This window comes from Oncorhynchus masou, chromosome 30 (genome assembly GCF_036934945.1).
Source record: "Oncorhynchus masou masou isolate Uvic2021 chromosome 30, UVic_Omas_1.1, whole genome shotgun sequence".
Lineage (NCBI taxonomy): Eukaryota > Metazoa > Chordata > Actinopteri > Salmoniformes > Salmonidae > Oncorhynchus > Oncorhynchus masou.
This window is the reverse complement of record NC_088241.1, coordinates 60,105,041-60,132,752: the sequence shown is the minus strand read 5'-3', so window position 1 is coordinate 60,132,752 and position 27,712 is coordinate 60,105,041. Positions and strand designations below refer to the sequence as shown.

The following is a 27,712-nucleotide window of genomic DNA, read 5'->3' as shown; positions in this document are numbered from 1 at the left end:
TTTTGAGTCTGTGTGTGTAGTCCAGCAGCAGTGACGAACCGAGGCAGCCTGTTTGCGGGCCTGGTTGATCATCTCTCTGATCTCAGACAGGTTTCTGCTCAGGTTTTCCCGCAGGGTCTTCAGGGGTTTAAGACGGTCATACAGCCTCTCGGTACGACTCTCTGCCTCATTCAGCTTAGACTCAGCAGTCCTGGCTAAGAGGGACAACAGATAGGACAGGTTAGTAATGCTAATGTCATCTTACTCATCTATGTCAGTCACATAATATGTCTAGAAATGAGCCTGTAATTGATATGTCACGATAACATGGTAATAACATTAAACAGGTTTTGGGACACTACTTGGCTTCTAATGTGGTGTGGTTGTAAGCTGGAGTCCTTAGATGCTACATACATTTTTGGACTTATAAATGAATGATTATATACCATTGAATCTTGAAGAAAATAACTTGTAAATGCCTCCTGAGCATAGTTCAACTGTCACACCCCATCAGATCGCTAACTATCAGCTTGTTTTACTCCAATGTTTGTAAACAACATGTATAAATGGAAACAAACACTGTATATCATGGATGGTCAGTCCTTGCATCCATAGCTCTGTCTATGAATTTGTCCTGTGGTTACCTTTCTCAAGCCCCCTCCTTCAGATTTTTACCAAAATGGAGGCAAGGTTTTTGCTTTGTTATTGTTTCAACTCCGGATTCTAGATTTATTGTGGAAAGGGTGGAAGCAAAGGTGAACAACACTGTAGAAAACACTGGCATGACAAAGCTGCTATAATCTAGCTAGAACCATATTTGGTTGTCAGAAGAATATGTTATCCCCACCGGTTGAGTGTGAGTCAGAGAACAGCTGGTTTGTGTTGGAGACGCTGGTTTTGGCCTGGGCCACTGCCTTGCTGGACTCCTCCAGTCTGACCCTGAGCTCCTCCAGGTGCTCCAGTGCCCTCTGCAGGGAGGAGTTGGCCATGGCAGCCTGCTCTTTGGCCTCCAGCACCTGCTCACTGGTGCCTACAGGTGGCAGCACAGTCAATGTGAGTGATGTACTGAGGTACCACATTTCATGCTGTTCTCTGTTTTCCTACTGTTTAGGGTGTCTTTGAGTCTATGATGACGTGTTTAATATATGACTGATGTGATAATCTTTAGTTGATATCTACTATTTCATCCAGTGGTTCAGACATTTTTCAAGTGAGAAAAAACAGCTCAGAAAGTTGTAAAGTTCAACATTGTGTTATTGTTGGTTTTAATGTAGCATTTTTTACTTGTTGTTGAATGTTGTTTTTATGACTTAACACAGGGAAGAGATCTTGAAAGTACGAGAGTGTGATGTAGGAAAAATGATACATAAAAGGACAATTATTAGGGCATCATTTGGCAGTACCACTCACCGTTGGGCCAGCTATGGAGCAAGAAGGCTGACTCTGGGATCAGTCTGCTGGTGTTATGAAGGTTATTTATCAACAAGGCCATTCTGTCTGTCACATCACTGATGTTAGCGAGGAGACCTAGGAGAGAGAGACATGTCACGTTTACTACAATGCAGTGCATTCAGAAAATATTGAAACCCCTTAACCCTTTCCACATTTTGTTACGTTACAGCCTTATTCTAAAATTAATTTTTAAAAAGTCATCAATCTACACACAATGCACCATAATGCAAAGCAAAGCAAAAACAGGTTTTTCTAAATGTTTACAAATGTATACAAATTTAAAACAGATAAAAACAATAAATATTTAGACCCTTTGCTATGAGACTCAAAATTGAGCTCAGTTGCATCCTGTTTCCATTGATTGTCCTCAAAATGTTTCTACAACTTGATCGGAGTCCACCTGTGGTAAATTCAATTGATTGGACATGATTTGGAAAGGGACACACCTGTCTATATAAAAAGGTCCCACAGATGACTGTGCATGTCAGAGCAAAAACTAAGCCATGAGGTCGAAGGAATTGTCCATAGCTTTAAAGGTCCCCAAGAACACAGTGGGCTCCATCATTCTTAAATGGAAGAAGTTTGGAACCACCAAGACTCTTCCGACAGCTGTCCGCCCGGCCAAACTGAGCAATCGGGGAAGAAGTGCATTAGTCAGGGAGGGGACTAAGATCCTGATGGTCACTCTGACAGAGCTCCAGAGTTCCTCTGTAGAGATGGGAGAACCTTCCAGAAGGACAACCATCTCTGCAGCACTACACCAATCAGGACTTTATGGCAAAGTTGCCAGACAGAAGACACTCCTCAGTAAAAGGCACTTGACATCCTGCTTGGAGTTTGCCAAAAGGCACCTGAAGGACTCTCAGACTATGAGAAATAAGATTCTCTGGTCTGGTGAAACCAAGATTCAACTCTTTAACCTGAATGCCAAGCGTCACATCTGGAGGAAACCTGGCACCATCCCTACGGTGAAGCATGGTGGTGGTGGCATCATGTAGAGGTGATGTTTTTTCAGCGGCAGGGAGACTAGTCAGGATTGAGGCAAAGATGAACGGAGTAAAGTACAGAGAGATCCTTGATGAAAACTCCAGAGCGCTCAGGACATCAGACTGGGGCGAAGCTTCACCTTCCAACAGGACAATGATGCAAAACTTTCTAAAAACCTGTTTTTGCTTCGTTATTATGGGGTATTCTGTGTAAATGGATGAGGGGAAAAAGCTGAAATGTGACAAAATGTGGATAAAGTCAAGGGGTCTGAATACTTTCCGAATGCACTTTAGTGTGTGTGTTTGTGTGGACGTGTTTACCTATACATTTACATTACATTTAAGTCATTTAGCAGACGCTCTTATCCAGAGCGACTTACACTTGTGTTGACCAGAAGTCGCCACAACAATAGCAAACAAACAAACATTTGACCAAATGAGAAGATTTTCTTAGTCCCCACAAGGTCAAATGCTATTTCTAGGGGGTTTAGGGTTAAGGTTAGCATTAGGGTTAGAGTGTACGGGTTAGGTTTAGAGTTAAGGTTAGGTTTTCGGGTTAGTGTAAGGGTACGGGTTAACTTTAGATTTAGGGTTAAGGTTAGGTTTTCGGGTTAGGGTACGGGTTAGGTTTAGAGTTAGGGTTAGGTTTATAGTTAGGGTTAGGTTTTCGGGTTAGGGTAAGGGGTTAGAGAAAATAGGATTTTGAATGGCACTGAATGGGTTAGTTGGGTACAAGACAAATGGGTAGACTGTGTGTGTGTGTGTGTGTGTGTGTAGTATTGATCTCCTTCCGGGAACTACTGTGTGTGTGTGTATGTGTGTGTGTGTGTGTGTGTGTGTGTGCATGTGTGTGTGCGTGCGCTCCAACTCACCCCCAGGGCTGTTGTTCAGGGCCAGACACTCAGCCAGTATCTTAGCACTACACTGCACAGCCTCAGATCCCAGATCAGTAAGTGACACCTCTTGCTGGGCCGTCTACAGTCAACACACAGACACACACACACACACAGACACACACACACACACACACACACACACACACACACACACACACACACACACACACACACACACACACACACACACACACACACACACACACACAGACACACAGACACACACACACACACACAGAAAGACAGTTATTCACGCCACTACTTGTTTTCAGGTTTCTGACCCACAGCACACTGCATATCCAGTGTATTAAAAAAAATGGCCAAAGACTCCAGTCACCCAAGTCATAGACTGTTTTCTCTGCTACCTCAAGGCAAGCGGTACCGGAGCGCCTACTCTAGGACCAAGGCTGTGCCATCCGCTTAGCCCTAGGCGAATGGCGACAGTTTGGAGGGCGACCGTTCCTTTTGGCCCCTTAACAGCTTCAACCCCCAAGCCATAAGACTGCTGAACAATTAATCAGATGGCCACCGGACTATTACATTGACCCTCCCCCCCTTCCATTTGTACACTGCTGCTACTCGCTGTTTATTATCTATGCATAGTCACTTTACCCCTGCCTATATGTACAAATTACCTCAACTAACCTGTACCCCCACACATTGACTTGGTATTGGTACCCCCTGTATATAGCCTCGTTATTGTTATCTTATTGTGTTACTTTTTATAATTTTTTACTTGAGTTTATTTGGTAAATATGTTCTTAACTCTTTCTTGAACTGCATTGTTGGTTAAGGGCTTGTAAGTAAGCATTTCACGGTAAGGTCTACACCTGTTGTATTTGGCACATCAAAGTTTGATTTGATTTGAGTTGAGAAGTTCTCTAGCCTGGTCCCAGATCTGTTTGTGCTGTCTTTCCAACTCTTAAGGTGTTCGGCCATAGGAGTTGGCAGGACAGCCCAAACAGATCTGGGACCAATCTAGTTATTCCATGATCTGATATTAATAGTGAAGGGACACTAAATGAGCAGCGACTCACCATGTTGAGGGCCATAGCAGCAGTCAGGATGGCTCGGTTAGCCATCTCCTCTGCAGGCTGGATGTTAACTCTGATGTTAGAGTTGGCATGTGCTGCACTGGTGGCTTTCAGAGTGGTATTCATCACCTCCGCTAGAGAACTACATACAGGAAGACAAGGTGAGGCTGATGTACTAAATATAGATATTTAGTCCTATTTCAAGCGCCTAATGTTTGTGATGACGAGGGATTTTGAAATACCCATAAAAAGGGTACATATGTAAAGGTTTACACACACACACACCAGCCCACCCGCCGGCACACACACACACCTCTGCAGAGCCTGGGCCTTCTTGCTCAGTTCTTGGGCGTGGTCCTCAGCCTTGTAGACCAGCTCCAGAGCCTCTTGCTTCCTCAGCTCCATCACCAGAGCATCCACATGCTTCCTCAACATGGGGTTCCACTGCTCCAGCTGTTCCTTGGCCCCCTCCAGTTGCTTTACAAGTCGTATATAACCAAAATAAACAGTTAGAATGGACTCAGATTCTGTTGCCTAAACTACATGTACCCAAATTATTTATATATTTTTTACACTGGCCAGGTTTGCTAAAAAATGTGTACAATCGCTACTGACCTCTACTGAACCTTGAAATATAAATTTTAAATCAACAAATAAAAGTTATTGAATTTGTATTTGACATGGATATGGTGGTAATATGGCGTTATGGTGTGACTTACAGAGGTGCTCATGTCTTCTGCCAAATTGACAGCATCAGCCAGGATGTCCTGAGTCTCCTCCAGTTGTGTTTCTGCCGTCTGGTTCAGCCGGCCCACATTCTGCCTCAGACCCTACACGCACACACACACACACACACACACACACACACACACACACACACACACGTGCACACACACGTGCACACACACACGCACACACACACGCACACACACGCACGCACACGCGCACACACACGCGCACACACACACACGCGCACACGCACGCGCGCACACACACACACACCAAAATAAATACTTCTACTGAAAAACCGTAGAGCGCCTACATAACTAAGATGTTTGAGAATGAGTGAAATTCTAAATAAATTAACTTCACCAACCTACATTTAACATTTATATGCTTATATGTGACTAAAAATGACCAGATATAATTTGGCCTTTCTGCACATGTCAACAGTAATGTCAAACTGTACTACATGTAAAGTACTTGAGTAATGTGAGTGTCCTGACCCGGTACTGTGGCAGATTGGTGTTGATGCTGGCCAGCAGGGTGTGTGTGTGGTTGTTGTTCTCCCTGGCAGTGTTCAGAAGGGCCTGGGCGTCCACTAGCTGCTGTTGGTGTTGGGTCAGACTGCTGGAGATGTTGAGGGTCTGGGACTCTATCACTCCCTGGGGCTCCTGGAGGTGCTTCTGCACCCTCTGGAGGAGAGCCTCGGCAGCCCTGCAGTTCACATAACACACAGGAGGGTTGGAATACAGTACACTACAGTCACTTCAACTATAGTACTCACACAACACAGGAGGGTTGGAATACAGTACACTACAGTCACTTCAACTATAGTACACACATAACACACAGGAGGGTTGGAATACAGTACACTACAGTCACTTCAACTATAGTACACACATAACACACAGGAGGGTTGGAATACAGTACACTACAGTCACTTCAACTATAGTACACACACAACACACAGGAGGGTTGGAATACAGTACACTACAGTCACTTCAACTATAGTACACACACAACACAGGAGGGTTGGAATACAGTACACTACAGTCACTTCAACTATAGTACACACATAACACACAGGAGGGTTGGAATACAGTACACTACAGTCACTTCAACTATAGTACACACATAACACACAGGAGGGTTGGAATACAGTACACTACAGTCACTTCAACTATAGTACACACACAACACAGGAGGGTTGGAATACAGTACACTACAGTCACTTCAACTATAGTACACACACAACACAGGAGGGTTAGAATACAGTACACTACAGTCACTTCAACTATAATACACACACAACACAGGAGGGTTAGTCAGCAATACACATTCATGTACTATAGTCTAGAAACTACACTCTAATACAACTTGACTACTCCAATAGAGCCCAGAGCAGTGTTCCAGTACACTCAATCACTGTAGTATAACAAGGAACAGTGTTACTTAGACCCTACAGAGCTTTTCTAGTTAAGTGGTATTAACAGTTGACTTCTGAGTGCAGAGAGCTGGTGGTTGTATGGGACTGAATCCAGAAAGGGTAGACTACTTAAAATCGCCACCTTATACGGCTAACCAACCAGAGTTCTGTAGAGACGCTGGCGTTGGCCTGGGCTAAGTCGACCACTCTGATTGTTTCCAACATGGCCGCCACCTGCTTCATTAGCCGTCTGCTCTTAGCCTCGTTCATCTCCATGTTGTCTGTCCTGTTCAGACGGCCAGCTTGCTCCGCCAGGGCTGAGCCAATCACAGAGAGGGAAGGGCTTACAGGTTAACAGCTTTTGTAAACATAAATGAAAACAGTAGGCAGCATCAACAAGGATCATTTTTGACCCCATTAGCAATGGAAACCTTTTCATATAGGATGATGTCCTGTGGCAGCACCTTGTATAGCGGTCTGAATGGTGTTGATGTACTCCAGAAGCTCGGCCCCCTGGGTAACGCTGTTCTCTGTGGACCGGGCCACTTCCTCTCCATCAGCAGACACACCCATAGCCTTCTGTAGCAGTCCATCTATGTCCTGGATGAGGTTTGTCATGTCCTCCTCATCCCTGGTCAGGTGATAGTCTGGGCTCCCATACGAAGACATCAGAGTCTAGGAGAGAAATGATGACATAAGTGTTTTACAACAGTCTTTCTCTCACTGAATGTGTACTGAGTACTTCTTAACTTAAGACAAGGCAGGAGACGGGATTCAAAAGATGATTCAAAACCTACTGGACAGAGAGGTATAATATGACTCCTCTTTTACCTTGACCTCTTGCGTGTCGTTCTCCAAGTTGACCAGTGTGCTGTAGGGTGACAGGATGACCCTGGTCAGGTTGACAGACAGGAAGGAGCACTCTACTGCATCCAGGTCATCCAGGAGCACCCTGGTACACTCATCATCACACACTGAGGGGAGGGGGGAGAGAAAGGACATATTCTAAAGTTGCAATGTGTGTGTGTGTACAGTGCATAAAAAAAAAATCTGACCCCTTGACATCTTGACTTTTTCCACATTTTGCTATGTTACAGCTTTATTCTAAAATGGATGAAACAGTTTTTTCCCCACTTCATCAATCTACACAGAAAACCCCATAATGACTGAGCAAAAACAAGTTTTTAGATTTGTTTTCAAATGTATTCAAAAATAAATATCACATTTACATCAGTATTCAGACCCTTTACTCAGTACTTTGTTGAAGCACCTTTGGCAGCGATTACAGCCTTGAGTTTTCTTGGGTGCTGCAGAGATGGTTGTCCTTCTGGAAGGTTCTCCCATCTCCACAGAGGAACTCTGGAGCTCTGTCAGAGTAACCATCAGGTTTTTAGTCACCTCCCTGACCATGGACTTTCTTCCCCGATTGCTCAGTTTGGCCGAGTGGCCAGCTCTAGGAAGAGTCTTGGTGGTTCTAAATGATTCCATTTCAGAATAATGGAGGCCACTGTGTTCTCGGGGACCTTCAAGGCTGCAGGAATGTTTTGGTACCCTTCCCCAGATCTGTGCCTCGACACAATCCTGTCTCGGAGATCTACGGACAGTTCCTTCAACCTCATGGCTTGGTTTTTGCTCTGACATGCACTGTCAACTGTGGGACCTTCTATAGACAGGTGTGTGCCTTTCCAAATCATGTCCAGTCGATTGAATTTACCACAGGTGGACTCCAATCAAGTTGTAGATACATCTCAAGGATGATCAATGTGTTAGGTTCTATTATTAGAGTAGGAACTCAACTGACACTGTGAAAGCTTAAACCAAGTTTATTCTTCCCAGAGGATCAATACAGCTGCATTAGACAAAGACATGGACGTGGAGACGTGGAGTCTCCTCCTCATCGCTAAACAGTGCATCATTATTGCTAGGCAGGGAGCTGAGTGAACTGAGCCTTAAACAGTTTCTCCCCTTATCAGTACTGCCACATGTGACCGTGTTCCCTGCACTCAGCCCCTCCCAAGCTTCATTATGGCACCCCTCATGTCTCTTTATAACTAATGATTAATAATAGTTCAAGCTCAGAAACCAAACCTATCAAATGGAAACAGGATGCACCTGAGCTCAATTTCGAGTCTTCTAGGAAAGGTTCTGAATACTTATGTAAATAAGGTTGTTTTATTTTTTATACATTTCTAAAAACCTGTTTTTGCTTAGACATTATGGGGTATTGTGTGTATATTGATGAGGAAATACATTTATTTAATCCATTTTAGAATATGGCTGTAAGGTAAGAAATGTGGAAAAGGGTCTGTATATCTTCCGAAGGGTCTGTCCATATAATGGTAAGCCCTGCACAAATCAAAGAGTGGGATACTCACAGACACACTGGTCCCCGTCCAGGACGTGTCTCGCCTCGCACTGGTCACACAGGTGTCCCCTGACCCCGGCTTTACATTCACACTGGCCCGTCAGAGAGTCACACGCCGGATGGAGAGAACCTGCAGTACTACACTGACAGTCTTCACACCTCCCTCCTGGACCAGACGGGTTCCCATAGTAACCCACTGAACACCTGAGAGAGGGGGAGAGAGAGAGAAATAAACACATAGAGAGAATAAAATGGTTGTCTTAAGAGTTGTATTGATGGTATGTAATGACACACTTGAGATCCAACAGGCGACACTGTAGTACTCTCTCTTACCTCTCACAGTAGCGCCCCTCATAGCCGGGCTTGCAGGCGTTGCAGCGGAAGTCTCCCACCACTCCCTCTAGAGCACAGGTTGGACTGAAGCTGACACACAACAATACACCCACTATGTCAGACAGTGTTATGCAGACTACAATATCTCCTCACTGCCCCCTGCTGGCTAAGACCTCTATTATCAGAGGACACTCACTGAATCCTGCTTGAACTCCACTGTAGACCAAATTAGCTTCAGCATTTACTTATGCAAACACATTTACTTGTGAGATTTAATGTGTGCTCTTTACAATAGTGTGTAATCAATATGTGTGTATCAATCTCTTTAAAATACACTATGTGTGGAATGAGACATTTCAACTCAAGAACACCTCACTTATCAGAACAGGTGTGGCTGAGAGGAGAGTGAGACAGGTACCTGTTCTCTTTGAGGGGGCAGGCACACAGCGAGCAGTCCCTGACGGAGCCTTTCACGTCGCCATAGTACCCCGAGGAACACACGCTACAGTGCTCCCCTGCTGTGTTGTGTTGGCAGCCCAGACATTCTCCCGTGTCCAGGTCACAGGCCTGGCTGTGGTTGTTACAACGGCAGGGCACGCACGGCTGGATCAGGGGTCTCTTCCCCCGCTTGTTCAGCTCAGTCACTGGTTGGCGGTAGTAGCCCGGGGCACACTCCTACACACAACACAAGTTAGCAGCAATGGACACCACCACAATACAGAACATACACTACATGGCCAAAAGTATGTGGATATCTGCTTGTCGAACATCTCATTCCAAAATCATGGGCATTAATAGGGAGTTGGTCCCCCCCCTTTGCTGCTCTAACAGCCTCCATTCTTCTGGGAAAATGTTCCACTAGATATTGGTACATTGCTGCGGGGACTTGTTTCCATTCAGCCACAAGAACATTAGTGAGGTCGGCCTGGCTAGTGTTTCAATTCATCCCAAAGGTGTTCGATGGGGTTGAGGTCAGGACCTCGCTTTGTGCATGGGGTATTGTCATGTTGAAACTGTTGCCACAAAGTTGGAAAAACATAATAGTCTAGAATGTCATTGTATGCTGTAGCATTAAGATTTCCCTTCACTGGAACTAAGGGTCCTAACCCGAACCATGAAAAACAGCCCCAGACCATTATACCTCCTCCACCAAACGTTACAGTTGGCACTATGCATTGGGGCAGGTAGCGTTCTCTTGGCATCCGCCAAACCCAGATTCCGTCGGACTGCCAGATGGTGAAGCGTGATTCCTCACTCCAGAGAACATGTTTCCACTGCTCCAGAGTTCAATGGCGGCGAGCTTTACCCCACTCCAGCCAACACTTGGCATTGCGCATGGTAATCTTAGGCTTGTGTGTGGCTGCTCAGCCATGGAAACCCGTTTCATGAAGCTCCCCCCAAAAAAGTTATTGTTCTGATGTTGCTTCCAGAGGCAATGTGGAACTCAACCAAGGGTGCTGAAGCTACGCGCTTCAGCACTCGGCAGTCCCGTTCTGTGAGCTTGTGTGGTCTACCACTTCGTGGCTGAGCCGTTGTTGCTCCTAGACATTTCCACTTCACAATAACAGCACTTCCAGTTGACCGAGGCAGCTCTAGCGGGGCATAGATTTGACGAACTGAAAGTCACTGAGATCTTCAGTAAGGCCATTCTACTGCCAACTCTACAGCCGAATCCACTCATTTGAAGGGGTGTTCACATGCTTTTGTATATTTTTTTATTTTACCTTTATTTAACCAGGTAAGCCAGTTGAGAACAAGTTCTCATTTACAACTGTGACCTGGAAATAGTGTATATGGAAATATACATGCCATCGCTATAATGGAAGAAAGACTGGTGCTGAGGGAAGAAAGACTGGTGTTGAGGGCAGAAAGACTGGTGTTGAGGGAAGAAAGAATGGTGCTGAGGGCAGAAAGACTGGTGCTGAGGGCAGAAAGACTGGTGCTGAGGGCAGAAAGACTGGTGTTGAGGGCAGAAAGACTGGTGTTGAGGGCAGAAAGACTGGTGTTGAGGGCAGAAAGACTGGTGTTGAGGGCAGAAAGACTGGTGTTGAGGGCAGAAAGACTGGTGTTGAGGGCAGAAAGACTGGTGTTGAGGGCAGAAAGACTGGTGTTGAGGGAAGAAAGACTGGTGTTGAGGGAAGAAAGACTGGTGTTGAGGGCAGAAAGACTGGTGTTGAGGGAAGAAAGACTGGTGTTGAGGGAAGAAAGACTGGTGTTGAGGGAAGAAAGACTGGTGTTGAGGGAAGAAAGACTGGTGTTGAGGGAAGAAAGACTGGTGTTGAGGGAAGAAAGACTGGTGTTGAGGGAAGAAAGACTGGTGTTGAGGGAAGAAAGACTGGTGTTGAGGGAAGAAAGACTGGTGTTGAGGGAAGAAAGACTGGTGTTGAGGGCAGAAAGACTGGTGTTGAGGGAAAGACTGGTGTTGAGGAAGAAAGACTGGTGTTGAGGGAAGAAAGACTGGTGTTGAGGGCAGAAAGACTGGTGTTGTGGGAAGAAAGACTGGTCTGTCAAATCACAGACGATTGTACAACCCCAAGAGAGATGTAGAAAAACTGTCTCAAAGCAGTCTGACCTGGCAGGACAGTCCAGCGTAGCCAGCTGGACATTCACAGATCTCGATCAAACTCGCCAACTCCATATCCTCCAACCCTTGCTCCTCCTCTAGGGCCGTATCCATAGTGATATTGGATATTCTAATGAAAGACAAATACAATATTGATATGATAGTCACGTTATAGTGCTGACACAAAAATAGTATGTACAGTGCCTTGCGAAAGTATTCGGCCCCTTTGAACTTTGCGACCTTTTGCCACATTTCAGGCTTCAAATATAAAGATATAAAACTGTATTTTTTGTGAAGAATCAACAACAAGTGGGACACAATCATGAAGTGGAACGACATTTATTGGATATTTCAAACTTTTTTAACAAATCAAAAACTGAAAAATTGGGCGGGCAAAATTATTCAGCCCCTTTACTTTCAGTGCAGCAAACTCTCTCCAGAAGTTCAGTGAGGATCTCTGAATGATCCAATGTTGACCTAAATGACTAATGATGATAAATACAATCCACCTGTGTGTAATCAAGTCTCTGTATAAATGCACCTGCACTGTGATAGTCTCAGAGGTCCGTTAAAAGCGCAGAGAGCATCATGAAGAACAAGGAACACACCAGGCAGGTCCGAGATACTGTTGTGAAGAAGTTTAAAGCCAGATTTGGATACAAAAAGATTTCCCAAGCTTTAAACATCCTAAGGAGCACTGTGCAAGCGATAATATTGAAATGGAAGGAGTATCAGACCACTGCAAATCTACCAAGACCTGGCCGTCCCTCTAAACTTTCAGCTCATACAAGGAGAAGACTGATCAGAGATGCAGCCAAGAGGCCCATGATCACTCTGGATGAACTGCAGAGATCTACAGCTGAGGTGGGAGACTCTGTCCATAGGACAACAATCAGTCAAATTGCACAAATCTGGCCTTTATGGAAGAGTGGCAAGAAGAAAGCCATTTCTTAAAGATATCCATAAAAAGTGTCATTTAAAGTTTGCCACAAGCCACCTGGGAGACACACCAAACATGTGGAAGAATGTGCTCTGGTCAGATGAAACCAAAATTGAACTTTTTGGCAACAATGCAAAATGTTATGTTTGGTGTAAAAGCAACACAGCTAATCACCCTGAACACACCATCTCCACTGTCTAACATGGTGGTGGCAGCATCATGGTTTGGGCCTGATTTTCTTCAGCAGGGACAGGGAAGATGGTTAAAATTGATGGGAAGATGGATGGAGCCAAATACAGGACCATTCTGGAAGAAAACCTGATGGAGTCTGCAAAAGACCTGAGACTGGGACGGAGATTTGTCTTCCAACAAGACAATGATCCAAAACATAAAGCAAAATCTACAATGGAATGGTTCAAAAATAAACATATCCAGGTGTTAGAATGGCCAAGTCAAAGTCCAGACCTGAATCCAATTGAGAATCTGTGGAAAGAACTGAAAACTGCTGTTCACAAATGCTCTCCATCCAACCTCACTGAGCTCGAGCTGTTTTGCAAGGAGGAATGGGAAAAAATTTCAGTCTCTCGATGTGCAAAACTGATAGAGACATACCCCAAGCGACTTACAGCTGTAATCGCAGCAAAAGGTGGCGCTACAAAGTATTAACTTAAGGGGGCTGAATAATTTTGCACGACCAATTTTTCAGTTTTTGATTTGTTAAACAAGTTTGAAATATCCAATAAATGTCGTTCCACTTCATGATTGTGTCCCACTTGTTGTTGATTCTTCACAAAAAAATACAGTTTTATATCTTTATGTTTGAAGCCTGAAATGTGGCAAAAGGTCGCAAAGTTCAAGGGGGCCGAATACTTTCGCAAGGCACTGTGGGTGTGTGTGTGTGTGCTAACCTGCTCTGCTGTAGCCCTGTACCATATGATGCCTTGATGGTGATGTACTCGATGTGGCTCAGGACTGCCATGAAGTCAGAGTGACTCACAGCTTTCTCTGACACAGAGTTGAAATACTTCCACTTGTGCTGCTCAAGAGAAATCAAAGCATTATATTAGTTATATTATAATGTTTTATAATTATATGAAATTATTAGTAGGATTTGTAGGCTTTAGCTCAGCCGAATAAAACATTATTTTAGCATGCAGGCCTTGTGGGTTCAAACTCCAGATAGTCAAACTACTCCAGCTTTAGGTCTTCTGGTCTCCTTTTTACCTCAGTCAGTGGGACGTCCTGACGGGTTGTTACCCCGTTGTCAGGGGCAGGCATGTCTATGTAGATGACCTGCTTCCCCAGATGACCCCCCCTCATCAGGACCTGAGGCTCGTAGTTGGCCAGGCCGGCCCCATCCATAGCATAGAACGCCACCACGTAGGATAGCTTCCCTCCATACGACAACAACTGGAAAGAGAAGAGAAGGATGCATATATTTGAAATATTATATGTACCAAATGGAAAAGGTTTGTACTTGTGTGACTATTCCATTGGTTCTATTGCAACAGGCAAGCTCGGTCAACTGCAGCTATTTGAAAGAAAACAAATACTTTTGGAATCCAGGTCTGACCCTTGGTAAATATGAGCAAAACGGGCTGTAAACAAAATGTCTTTATTGTTTATCTTCTTGGTCTTTCATTCACAATATTCACAAAAATCTAACCTTTAATTAAAGTTAAATTATTTTAAAAATAAAATAAAATTATGAGCATAAAACAAATATTTTTCTCAAATATGTGTGCCAAAATTGGCACCCCTTCAAACAATACTTTGTGCAACCTCCCTTTGCCAAGATAACAGCTCTGAGTCTTCTCCTATAATGCATAATGAGGTTGGAGAACACATGGCAATGGATCTGAGACCATTCCTCCATACAGAATCTCTCCAGATCCTTCAGATTCCCAGGTCCACACTTGTTCACTGTCCTCTTCAGCTCATGTCACAGGTTTTCTATGGGGTTTAGGTCAGGGGACTGGGATGGCCACGGTAAAACCTTGATTCTGTGGTCAAGTGAACTATTTTTGTGTTGATTTTGAGGTGTGCTTTGGATCATTGTCCTGCTGGAAGATGCAACCACGGCCCAGTTTAAGCTTCCTAGCAGAGGCAGTCTAGTTTTGATTTAATATCTGCTGGTACTTGATAAGAGTCCACGATAACATGTATCCTAACAAGTTGTCCAGGACCGTTGTAAGAAAAACAGCCCCACAACATCAAAGATCCACCACCATACTTCACAGTGGGGACGAGGCACTTTTCTGCATATCTATCTTTTCTGTCTACGCCAAACCCACCTCCAAAAAGCTCTATTTTGGTCTCATCTGAACATAGAACCTGGTCCCATTGAAAGCTCCCAGTAACGTTTGGCAAACTGTAGGCGCTTGAGTTTGATGACAGCGAAGGCTTTTTTATGGCAACCCTCCCAAATAACTTGTGGTCATGTAGGTGATGTCTGATCGTAGTTTGGAGACTTTCTGACCCCAAACCCAACTAACATCTGCAATTCTCCAGCTGTGATCCTTGGATAGGTTTTGTCCATTGGGACCATCCTCCTCACTGTGCGTGGGGTCATATAGACACACGTCCTCTTCCCGGGCTGATTGTTAACATCTCCAGTTTTCCCATAGTGATGGATGATTATGGGAACTTGGTCTGTGTGTCACCTCATATTTATACCCCAGTGAAACAGGAAGTCATGGTTTACCACTTAAGTGTTCCTAATCACTCAGGTGAACTTAAAGATGTAACATATGAATGGGAATATACTTCAGTTAGATTTTACTCGTGAGAATTTCTAGGTGTGCCAATAATTGTGGCACACATGTTTCGGAGAAAAATATTTATTTCACTTTTTCCCCCAATCATTTTACTTAAATTAAACGTTCGATATTTGTGAATACTTTGAATGAAAGAGCAACAGGATAAACAGAAAATACATTTTCTTCACGGCCCATTTTGCTTATATTTAACAAGGGTGCCAATATTAGTGGAGGGCACTGTAGTCACTTCATGATGGAACAGTGATGTGAGGTGTAGTGCACCTTGTTTCCCTGGTAGTGTTTAGGCAGCCTCCAGTAGTAGGGTCCAGCCAGACTGGGGGTCTCTATGTCCCTAGTGTCTAGCAGCATGTCTGGGTTCTGGTAGTAGACCCCCACTACACTGCCCTGGAGATCACTCTGACTGACCACATGCAGCAGCTCTGGGTCAGAACCCAGTGTGATCTGTATGCAGATAGATACACACAAACACATGAGTACGTGCATAGACACACACACACACACACACACACACACACACACACACACACACACACACACACACACACACACACACACATTTTTGCTTCTCCTACTGTCCTCCATCAGGTGATGAGGTCTACAGCACAGGAGGTTGATGGAATGGTATCAAATACATCAAACATAGTTTCTATGTGTTCAATGCCATTTCATTCGCTCCGTTCCATCCATTGTTATGAGCCAACCTCCCCTCATCAGCCTCCACTGATTTACAGCCAGCTCAGCTGTGCCATCTCTTATCACTAATTATGACCAGGAAATAGATTACCCGGCTAGCTACATCTGTGGTCTTTCAGATTCCTCTGTCTGAGGGGGCCGGCGGGGGAATGCTACACAGGGCACGTCTGTCCTTGAGCCGGGCTGCGAGCAGCGGGCACCGTATGTGGCATCACTAAGCGGCCGCCGCCACAACAGATGGGCATTGGGTATCTTTCTAGGCATTTCATTTCCTCTCTATTGTGTCCAATTAAAATGAAGCTAATTAGGAGCATTGAGCGAGTCATGAGGATACAGATATTGTTCTTCATCCAGACAGATGAGATAGTATACAGCTGGAGAATTATCATATTGATTTATTTAACTAGGCAAGTCAGTTAAGAACAAATTCTTATTTACAATGACAGCCTAGGAACAGTGGGTTAACTGCCTTGTTCAGGGGCAGAACGACAGATTGTTACCTTGTCAGCTCGGGGATTTGTTCTAACAACCTTTCGGTTACTGGCACCAACGCTCTAATCACTACGCTACCTGCCGCCCCTGAGCCAAATCATCGTCTGGTTACACCAAATAGCTTTGAACTCAGAAATATCTTCCTGGTAATAACGCATTTTCAGGAAAACCTCCAGGCTCTAAGCACGATCCATTGTTAGATTTGATATGCAGGTTGTTTCTTGGCTAACAAGGTTATAAACAAGACAGAGAAAATGATTCTGAGATAAACCAGACAAATAGAAGCCAAGTTATTATACAGTATTGTTCTATAAAGAATATAAGAGTATCACTAAACATAGGTATTGCAATCCCGGACAGCGACTAGAAAGAATAAGACGTATTTTGTTCAAAAAATGTGCCATTATTTCATATAGATGTTGGGGAATGAAGCCCCCTCAACACCTTCAGACAATGTCAGACAGTTTGTCAATCCTGTTAGCATAGCCACCCATCTGAAGAGGAAGCAGATGGGCGGGACTAAAACAGGAAACCAGGGTAATATTCAGTAGCAGGCACACGTTTTAAGACGTTTCGACAATGGAAAATAAAAATCCAGAGGGTTCAACGTCATAAAACATTCAGGTGGAAAATGCATTGTGCCAAACAGACATATTCATCTGTCAGGGCAAACAGTGATCGCTCCCCACTGGGCAAAAAACTGGTTGAATTAACATTATTTCAATCAAAAAAAAATCGATGTGATGCCCTAGAATCAACATGGAAAACTGATTAGATTTGCAAAAAGTCATCAACGTAAGGGCATGTCCTATTTTCTCACCCAAATCTTAACCTAAATTCAATGACATGGTTACGTTTTTGTTAATTTCACGTTGAATTCACATTAGTTGAAAACTCAACCAAACTAGACGTTGAACTGACGTTTGTGCCCAGTGGGTCTATTCAGCACATTTCTATCGTCAGTGTTCGTTTCAACTCACTGAACAGACCCCAGGATGATGAGGGTTTGGATAAGTGGATTGTACTCACCGGCACCCGGACCATCCCACCCAGCTCCTCGCAGTCTGAGGAGACCCCGAAACAGAAGCAGGGGCTGCAGCCAGCCGGGTTAGAAACAGATAGGCCCAAGGTTCCCTTCTTACACTCATCACAGCCACCTCCACCCACATTGTCCTGGAAAGCAGAGACCAATTAATTAAAATAGACACAATAAAACACAACACTATCATAGGCCATAACGGATATGATATTCCATCATATGAACGATTACTGTTTGTTCACTCAACTAATTTCACCAACAGTTGCAGTACCTTGCACACACAGTTCCCTGGGGCCTCACAGCTGCACACGCCCAGTGCCTCATCACAGAACTCCTCTCTGGTGCCGTTGATGTTGCAGTTGCACACCGTGCATTCTGGGTAGCCCCTGTAGCCCATGGCACAGCGGTCACAGTTCTGCCCAGCGAAATCAGAGCGGCACTGGCACTGCCCGTTGGTGATGCCACACTGGGTGACATAGCTGCCCATCTCACTGCAGTTACATGACTAGGAACAAAGGGGCAAAGATGAGCTTTAATAAACACCTTTTATGTTATATGAATTAGCTTGTTACAGTTATAACTTATTAAGCATCTATGTAGGCATTAAAAAGGTATATGTAGGTCTTATAAAGGCTTCTACATTTCCAGTTGGAGAGGTAGGTTTTACCTTACATCCTGTCACAGTGTCGTGACCCCAGTGACCTTCCTCACACAGATCACACTTCTCTCCTCTGGTGTGGGGAGGACAGATACACTCGCCTGTCGTCACATTACAGTTGCCATGGGTGTGGGCACACTCACACTCTGATGGGGCGGGTAGAGAGAGAGAGATGGAGAGAAAGATTGAGAGGGGGAACGAAAGAAAGAGATGGAGAGAGAGAAAGATTGAGAGGGGGAACAAAAGAAAGAGAGATGGAGAGGAGAGAGAAAGATGGAGAGAGATGGAGAGAGAGAGGATGGGAGGGTGGGTGGGTGGGTGGGTGGGTGGGTGGGTGGGTGGGTGGGTGGATGGGTGGAGAGAGCATTATGGTCAGTTCAGATCAGAATGAAACTCCGATGTAAATGTCTGGTAAGGTTTGGGTAATGTTTGTGGCCTTACGTGTACAGCCGCTGCCCTGGTAGTTAAAGTAACTGTGATGACAGCGGTCACACTTGTCCCCCGCCACCCCTGGGATGCATTGGCACCTCCCATCTTCCTCACAGGCCACGGACACAGATCCTGACTGGATACAGTCACATTCTCTGCACCCCTGTCCGCTGAGAAGACCGTGGAAGCCCACCTGGAAAACACAGACGAAAACACCAATTCTTTGTAAATTTCATCAACTAAGCAGCATAATTCTGAGAACACTCTTGATCTTTCATTCAAATTTTATTAAGCTGTAAAACATCAATACTAGTATATCCAGACATAAAATGTGCAAATTACTGTGAGTCTGTTTCCTTGATAGAGAGCATGTAGCCGGAGGCCAAGCGACGTTAGAAGCAACACTTCTACATGTCCAATGACATTGTCACTATCAATCAGGGGGTCTCACTGTCACCAGAAGTACTTCCTATCTCCTGTTACATTACTCATCTTTCTCCATCAGTCCTCTCTGTCAAAACGGTCAGCCCTCAGTCCAAGTTGGACCCAATGGAGAACCAGGAACCAGACAGCCAAGCCTTGGGTCAGAATTTACCACAGCCAGAGCATCTGATTCTGGGATTGGAGAGAAACTGCTTACCCTCTTCCATCTCCATTTATCAATATCTATAGCCCCAATTGGAATGCAAAATTAATTCAACTTATTGAGAGAGAGAAGTCCAAGATTTCTCTATTGTTTTCTAAAGATAAGCATCTCTAGGTGTTTTAAATCCATGTGTTTTGGTGACATTTGAACAGCCCCTGCCCATCTACAAAATATGTCTCTGTCCCCCTCCTTCCCCCCTCTCTCTAACAGGGAGGCGATAGATAAGCTGACCCTGTTAATGAATATATCCAAAACATTGGACTGCCTTCCGACCAGCTGGGCTCTATTGGAAGGCGGGTGTGGGAAGAAGGACACAGGAAGGAGATAAGCGGGAGACCTTGGACACCCACTGATAACTAAGCGTTCCAATGGACTGAGCTGGGTAAGGGTTAGTAACTTAGTATCTGCTTCCAAATTCCAAATACTCATTCCATGTAGAGGTGTGGGAGTGGAGAGTTGGGAGGAATTACAGGGAAAATAGACTAGGAGGATAGAAGGGACTGGCCACGTGACTCGACCATATAGCCAGAAAAACTTGGCCCTTGGCCCTTTGGTGCGTGAGCACAGAGAATGCTATACAATCTACATACCTGACACTGGTCACACTTCTCTCCCACCACGTTGGGTTTGCAGGTGCACTGTCCAGTGAGCAGGTCACACACTCCAGAGTACGACCCTTTTTCATGGCAACCACAAGCTACACGCAGTGGAGAAATAGGTAGTAACACATAGTGGTAACATACATGTTAATAACAACAGGACTCTGTGTGTTGAAAAGAATACCGGTGAGGTGAGAGTTCACACAGTTCTCAAAGATCCATCATGATGATAGAATACTGTTTGTTTTTCATGTAGTATAAACAATATGCAGACATTTTAGCAAGTTCAGTGAAATGAGGCTGAACGGGTGAAGGTATGCAAGCCTTGCAGTATTGCGATGTTCCCCTAGATGTCACTCTATCCATTATAAAGAGCTATTCTACAGTTGTCTTTCATGAGAATGAAACACACACATCTGAAGTAAAATTGCACATACATCATGATATTTTGGACCATGTTTGATGGCCAAATAAGTTCCATTCTAGGTGATGACTGAATCCATCCACATATCTCCCTGTAAATACAACATTCCTATTGTCATAACATAAATGTATTGTCAATGTTGTGGAATGCACACATTGTCACAAAACCAGGTCTGGGAAGGAGAAGCCTGCAGTATTACCATACCCAAAGGCTAAGGGGATTATACAGCTTCATGTGATGGTTATAAGACTTCATAAGCTGTTCATAAGCTGCCCTGAGAGGCCAGGCCCCATGCCATATCATATTCAAACAGGGATTTAGCCTGACCTTTGACATCACAATGCCTGGGGTAACATATCTGGGTCTGTATTCACAATGCGTCTCAGAAAGGGAGTGCTGATCTAGGATCAGTCTTATCTTTTAGATCATAATGAATGAGATTACATGGATAAGGTGGGACCTGATCCCAGATCAGCACTGCTACCCTGAGATGAATATGGTTCCTGACCATAACAGACCATAACAGACATAACAGGGGGAAGCAGATGTTGGTCAAAGTTGAGATTTCATCTGTGGTAGGTTGGCCACGTGCTTCACTCAGCATTCCTCTGACTTGCTAACTGCTACTCAGAAACGTGCAAAAGTGTCTATTTCCTGTCTATTCTCACTGTGTCATTCTGTGATGTAGTTCAGTACATATCATAGACTACGGTTAGATGGATGCTGGTATCTCTGTTAACTAGTATGTTCAGTACATATCATAGACTACGGTTAGATAGATGCTGGTATCTCTGTTAACTAGTATGTTCAGTATCTCTACGGTTAATGCTAGTATCTCTGTTCAGTATGTTCAGTATATCATAGACTACGGTTAGATAGATGCTGGTATCTCTGTTAACTAGTATGTTCAGTACATATCATAGACTACGGTTAGATAGATGCTGGTATCTCTGTTAACTAGTATGTTCAGTACATATCATAGACTACGGTTAGATAGATGCTGGTATCTCTGTTAACTAGTATGTTCAGTACATATCATATCATAGACTCTGTTAACTAGGTTAGATAGATGCTGGTATCTCTGTTAACTAGTATGTTCAGTACATATCATAGACTACGGTTAGATAGATGCTGGTATCTCTGTTAACTAGTATGTTCAGTACATATCATAGACTACGGTTAGATAGATGCTGGTATCTCTGTTAACTAGTATGTTCAGTACATATCATAGACTACGGTTAGATAGATGCTGGTATCTCTGTTAACTAGTATGTTCAGTACATATCATAGACTACGGTTAGATAGATGCTGGTATCTCTGTTAACTAGTATGTTCAGTACATATCATAGACTACGGTTAGATAGATGCTGGTATCTCTGTTAACTAGTATGTTCAGTACATATCATAGACTACGGTTAGATAGATGCTGGTATCTCTGTTAACTAGTATGTTCAGTATCATAGACTACGGTTAGATAGATGCTGGTATCTCTGTTAACTAGTATGTTCAGTACATATCATAGACTACGGTTAGATAGATGCTGGTATCTCTGTTAACTAGTATGTTCAGTACATATCATAGACTACGGTTAGATAGATGCTGGTATCTCTGTTAACTAGTATGTTCAGTACATATCATAGACTACGGTTAGATAGATGCTGGTATCTCTGTTAACTAGTATGTTCAGTACATATCATAGACTACGGTTAGATAGATGCTGGTATCTCTGTTAACTAGTATGTTCAGTACATATCATAGACTACGGTTAGATAGATGCTGGTATCTCTGTTAACTAGTATGTTCAGTACATATCATAGACTACGGTTAGATAGATGCTGGTATCTCTGTTAACTAGTATGTTCAGTACATATCATAGACTACGGTTAGATAGATGCTGGTATCTCTGTTAACTAGTATGTTCAGTACATATCATAGACTACGGTTAGATAGATGCTGGTATCTCTGTTAACTAGTATGTTCAGTACATATCATAGACTACGGTTAGATAGATGCTGGTATCTCTGTTAACTAGTATGTTCAGTACATATCATAGACTACGGTTAGATAGATGCTGGTATCTCTGTTAACTAGTATGTTCAGTACATATCATAGACTACGGTTAGATAGATGCTGGTATCTCTGTTAACTAGTATGTTCAGTACATATCATAGACTACGGTTAGATAGATGCTGGTATCTCTGTTAACTAGTATGTTCAGTATATATCATAGACTACGGTTAGATAGATGCTGGTATCTCTGTTAACTAGTATGTTCAGTACATATCATAGACTACGGTTAGATAGATGCTGGTATCTCTGTTAACTAGTATGTTCAGTACATATCATAGACTACGGTTAGATAGATGCTGGTATCTCTGTTAACTAGTATGTTCAGTACATATCATAGACTACGGTTAGATAGATGCTGGTATCTCTGTTAACTAGTATGTTCAGTACATATCAGATAGATGCTGGTATCTCTGTTAACTAGTATGTTCAGATATATCATAGATGCTGGTATCTCTGTTAACTAGTATGTTCAGTACATATCATAGACTACGGTTAGATAGATGCTGGTATCTCTGTTAACTAGTATGTTCAGTACATATCATAGACTACGGTTAGATAGATGCTGGTATCTCTGTTAACTAGTATGTTCAGTACATATCATAGACTACGGTTAGATAGATGCTGGTATCTCTGTTAACTAGTATGTTCAGTACATATCATAGACTACGGTTAGATAGATGCTGGTATCTCTGTTAACTGTTCATACATATCATAGTTCATCTCTGTACATATCATACATATCATAGACTGTTAGATAGATGCTAGTATGTTCAGTATGTTCAGTACATATCATAGACTACGGTTAGATAGATGCTGGTATCTCTGTTAACTAGTATGTTCAGTACATATCATAGACTACGGTTAGATAGATGCTGGTATCTCTGTTAACTAGTATGTTCAGTACATATCATAGACTACGGTTAGATAGATGCTGGTATCTCTGTTAACTAGTATGTTCAGTATATATCATAGACTACGGTTAGATAGATGCTGGTATCTCTGTTAACTAGTAACTAGTATGTTCAGTACATATCATAGACTACGGTTAGATAGATGCTGGTATCTCTGTTAACTAGTATGTTCAGTACATATCATAGACTACGGTTAGATAGATGCTGGTATCTCTGTTAACTAGTATGTTCAGTACATATCATAGACTACGGTTAGATAGATGCTGGTATCTCTGTTAACTAGTATGTTCAGTACATATCATAGACTACGGTTAGATAGATGCTGGTATCTCTGTTAACTAGTATGTTCAGTACATATCATAGACTACGGTTAGATAGATGCTAGTATCTCTGTTAACTATGTTCAGTACATATCATAGACTACGGTTAGATAGATGCTGGTATCTCTGTTAACTAGTATGTTCAGTACATATCATAGACTACGGTTAGATAGATGCTGGTATCTCTGTTAACTAGTATGTTCAGTACATATCATAGACTACGGTTAGATAGATGCTGGTATCTCTGTTAACTAGTATGTTCAGTACATATCATAGACTACGGTTAGATAGATGCTGGTATCTCTGTTAACTAGTATGTTCAGTACATATCATAGACTACGGTTAGATAGATGCTGGTATCTCTGTTAACTAGTATGTTCAGTACATATCATAGACTACGGTTAGATAGATGCTGGTATCTCTGTTAACTAGTATGTTCAGTACATATCATAGACTACGGTTAGATAGATGCTGGTATCTCTGTTAACTAGTATGTTCAGTACATATCATAGACTACTTAGATAGATGCTGGTATCTCTGTTAACTAGTATGTTCAGTATATCATAGACTACGGTTAGATAGATGCTGGTATCTCTGTTAACTAGTATGTTCAGTACATATCATAGACTACGGTTAGATAGATGCTGGTATCTCTGTTAACTAGTATGTTCAGTACATATCATAGACTACGGTTAGATAGATGCTGGTATCTCTGTTAACTAGTATGTTCAGTACATATCATAGACTACGGTTAGATAGATGCTGGTATCTCTGTTAACTAGTATGTTCAGTATATATCATAGACTACTCTGTTAACTAGTATGATAGATGCTGATAGATGCTGGTATCTCTGTTAACTAGTATGTTCAGTATATATCATAGACTACGGTTAGATAGATGCTGGTATCTCTGTTAACTAGTATGTTCAGTACATATCATAGACTACGGTAGATAGATGCTCTGTTAACTAGTATGTTCAGTACATATCATAGACTACGGTTAGATAGATGCTGGTATCTCTGTTAACTAGTATGTTCAGTACATATCATAGACTACGGTTAGATAGATGCTGGTATCTCTGTTAACTAGTATGTTCAGTACATATCATAGACTACGGTTAGATAGATGCTGGTATCTCTGTTAACTAGTATGTTCAGTATATATCATAGACTACGGTTAGATAGATGCTGGTATCTCTGTTAACTAGTATGTTCAGTACATATCATAGACTACGGTTAGATAGATGCTGGTATCTCTGTTAACTAGTATGTTCAGTATGATAGATGCTTCAGTACTATATGTTCAGTACATATCATAGACTACGGTTAGATAGATGCTGGTATCTCTGTTAACTAGTATGTTCAGTACATATCATAGACTACGGTTAGATAGATGCTGGTATCTCTGTTAACTAGTATGTTCAGTATATATCATAGACTACGGTTAGATAGATGCTGGTATCTCTGTTAACTAGTATGTTCAGTACATATCATAGACTACGGTTAGATAGATGCTGGTATCTCTGTTAACTAGTATGTTCAGTATATATCATAGACTACGGTTAGATAGATGCTGGTATCTCTGTTAACTAGTATGTTCAGTACATATCATAGACTACGGTTAGATAGATGCTGGTATCTCTGTTAACTAGTATGTTCAGTACATATCATAGACTACGGTTAGATAGATGCTGGTATCTCTGTTAACTAGTATGTTCAGTATATATCATAGACTACGGTTAGATAGATGCTGGTATCTCTGTTAACTAGTATGTTCAGTACATATCATAGACTACGGTTAGATAGATGCTGGTATCTCTGTTAACTAGTATGTTCAGTACATATCATAGACTACGGTTAGATAGATGCTGGTATCTCTGTTAACTAGTATGTTCAGTATATATCATAGACTACGGTTAGATAGATGCTGGTATCTCTGTTAACTAGTATGTTCAGTACATATCATAGACTACGTTAATGCTGGTATCTCTGTAACTAGTATGTTCAGTACATATCATAGACTACGGTTAGATAGATGCTGGTATCTCTGTTAACTAGTATGTTCAGTACATATCATAGACTACGGTTAGATAGATGCTGGTATCTCTGTTAACTAGTATGTTCAGTACATATCATAGACTACGGTTAGATAGATGCTGGTATCTCTGTTAACTAGTATGTTCAGTATATATCATAGACTACGGTTAGATAGATGCTGGTATCTCTGTTAACTAGTATGTTCAGTACATATCATAGACTACGGTTAGATAGATGCTGGTATCTCTGTTAACTAGTATGTTCAGTATATATCATAGACTACGGTTAGATAGATGCTGGTATCTCTGTTAACTAGTATGTTCAGTACATATCATAGACTACGGATAGATAGATGCTGGTATCTCTGTTAACTAGTATGTTCAGTACATATCATAGACTACGGTTAGATAGATGCTGGTATCTCTGTTAACTAGTATGTTCAGTATATATCATAGACTACGGTTAGATAGATGCTGGTATCTCTGTTAACTAGTATGTTCAGTACATATCATATGTTCAGTACTATCATAGGGTTAGATAGATGCTGGTATCTCTGTTAACTAGTATGTTCAGTACATATCATAGACTACGGTTAGATAGATGCTGGTATCTCTGTTAACTAGTATGTTCAGTACATATCATAGACTACGGTTAGATAGATGCTGGTATCTCTGTTAACTAGTATGTTCAGTACATATCATAGACTACGGTTAGATAGATGCTGGTATCTCTGTTAACTAGTATGTTCAGTATATATCATAGACTACGGTTAGATAGATGCTGGTATCTCTGTTAACTAGTATGTTCAGTACATATCATAGACTACGGTTAGATAGATGCTGGTATCTCTGTTAACTAGTATGTTCAGTACATATCATAGACTACGGATAGATAGATGCTGGTATCTCTGTTAACTAGTATGTTCAGTACATATCATAGACTACGGTTAGATAGATGCTGGTATCTCTGTTAACTAGTATGTTCAGTACATATCATAGACTACGGTTAGATAGATGCTGGTATCTCTGTTAACTAGTATGTTCAGTACATATCATAGACTACGGTTAGATAGATGCTGGTATCTCTGTTAACTAGTATGTTCAGTACATATCATAGACTACGGTTAGATAGATGCTGGTATCTCTGTTAACTAGTATGTTCAGTACATATCATAGACTACGGTTAGATAGATGCTGGTATCTCTGTTAACTAGTATGTTCAGTACATATCATAGACTACGGTTAGATAGATGCTGGTATCTCTGTTAACTAGTATGTTCAGTACATATCATAGACTACGGTTAGATAGATGCTGGTATCTCTGTTAACTAGTATGTTCAGTACATATCATAGACTACGTTATCTGGTATCTCTGTTAACTAGTATGTTCAGTACATATCATAGACTACGGTTAGATAGATGCTGGTATCTCTGTTAACTAGTATGTTCAGTATATATCATAGACTACGGTTAGATAGATGCTGGTATCTCTGTTAACTAGTATGTTCAGTACATATCATAGACTACGGTTAGATAGATGCTGGTATCTCTGTTAACTAGTATGTTCAGTACATATCATAGACTACGGTTAGATAGATGCTGGTATCTCTGTTAACTAGTATGTTCAGTATATATCATAGACTACTGGTATCTCTGTTAACTAGTATGTTAGATAGATGCTGGTATCTCTGTTAACTAGTATGTTCAGTACATATCATAGACTACGGTTAGATAGATGCTGTATCTCTGTTAACTAGTATGTTCAGTACATATCATAGACTACGGTTAGATAGATGCTGGTATCTCTGTTAACTAGTATGTTCAGTACATATCATAGACTACGGTTAGATAGATGCTGGTATCTCTGTTAACTAGTATGTTCAGTACATATCATAGACTACGGTTAGATAGATGCTGGT

At 42.3% G+C, this 27,712-nt stretch overlaps 1 protein-coding gene across 3 annotated transcripts in view; it reads right to left on the bottom strand.

Annotated features, from left to right (window-relative positions):
* LOC135522892 (laminin subunit alpha-1-like) overlaps positions 1-27,712 on the bottom strand; it is a 109,999-nt gene that overhangs the window by 11,749 nt on the left and 70,538 nt on the right. For all 3 annotated transcript variants that reach the window (XM_064949569.1, XM_064949571.1, XM_064949570.1), the window contains exons 19-41: positions 20,025-20,131; positions 18,801-18,981; positions 18,369-18,505; positions 17,973-18,206; positions 17,692-17,835; positions 15,739-15,918; positions 13,922-14,107; positions 13,606-13,733; positions 11,767-11,887; positions 9,613-9,869; positions 9,195-9,284; positions 8,872-9,065; positions 7,328-7,470; positions 6,961-7,171; positions 6,657-6,813; positions 5,574-5,784; positions 5,067-5,177; positions 4,661-4,824; positions 4,351-4,489; positions 3,290-3,392; positions 1,390-1,506; positions 827-1,009; positions 40-194 (exon numbers count right to left, since the gene is read on the bottom strand). In XM_064949569.1, coding sequence (XP_064805641.1) covers positions 40-194; positions 827-1,009; positions 1,390-1,506; positions 3,290-3,392; positions 4,351-4,489; positions 4,661-4,824; positions 5,067-5,177; positions 5,574-5,784; positions 6,657-6,813; positions 6,961-7,171; positions 7,328-7,470; positions 8,872-9,065; positions 9,195-9,284; positions 9,613-9,869; positions 11,767-11,887; positions 13,606-13,733; positions 13,922-14,107; positions 15,739-15,918; positions 17,692-17,835; positions 17,973-18,206; positions 18,369-18,505; positions 18,801-18,981; positions 20,025-20,131 — 3,653 coding nt within the window. The remainder of the gene's footprint in view (positions 1-39; positions 195-826; positions 1,010-1,389; positions 1,507-3,289; positions 3,393-4,350; positions 4,490-4,660; positions 4,825-5,066; positions 5,178-5,573; positions 5,785-6,656; positions 6,814-6,960; positions 7,172-7,327; positions 7,471-8,871; positions 9,066-9,194; positions 9,285-9,612; positions 9,870-11,766; positions 11,888-13,605; positions 13,734-13,921; positions 14,108-15,738; positions 15,919-17,691; positions 17,836-17,972; positions 18,207-18,368; positions 18,506-18,800; positions 18,982-20,024; positions 20,132-27,712) is intronic.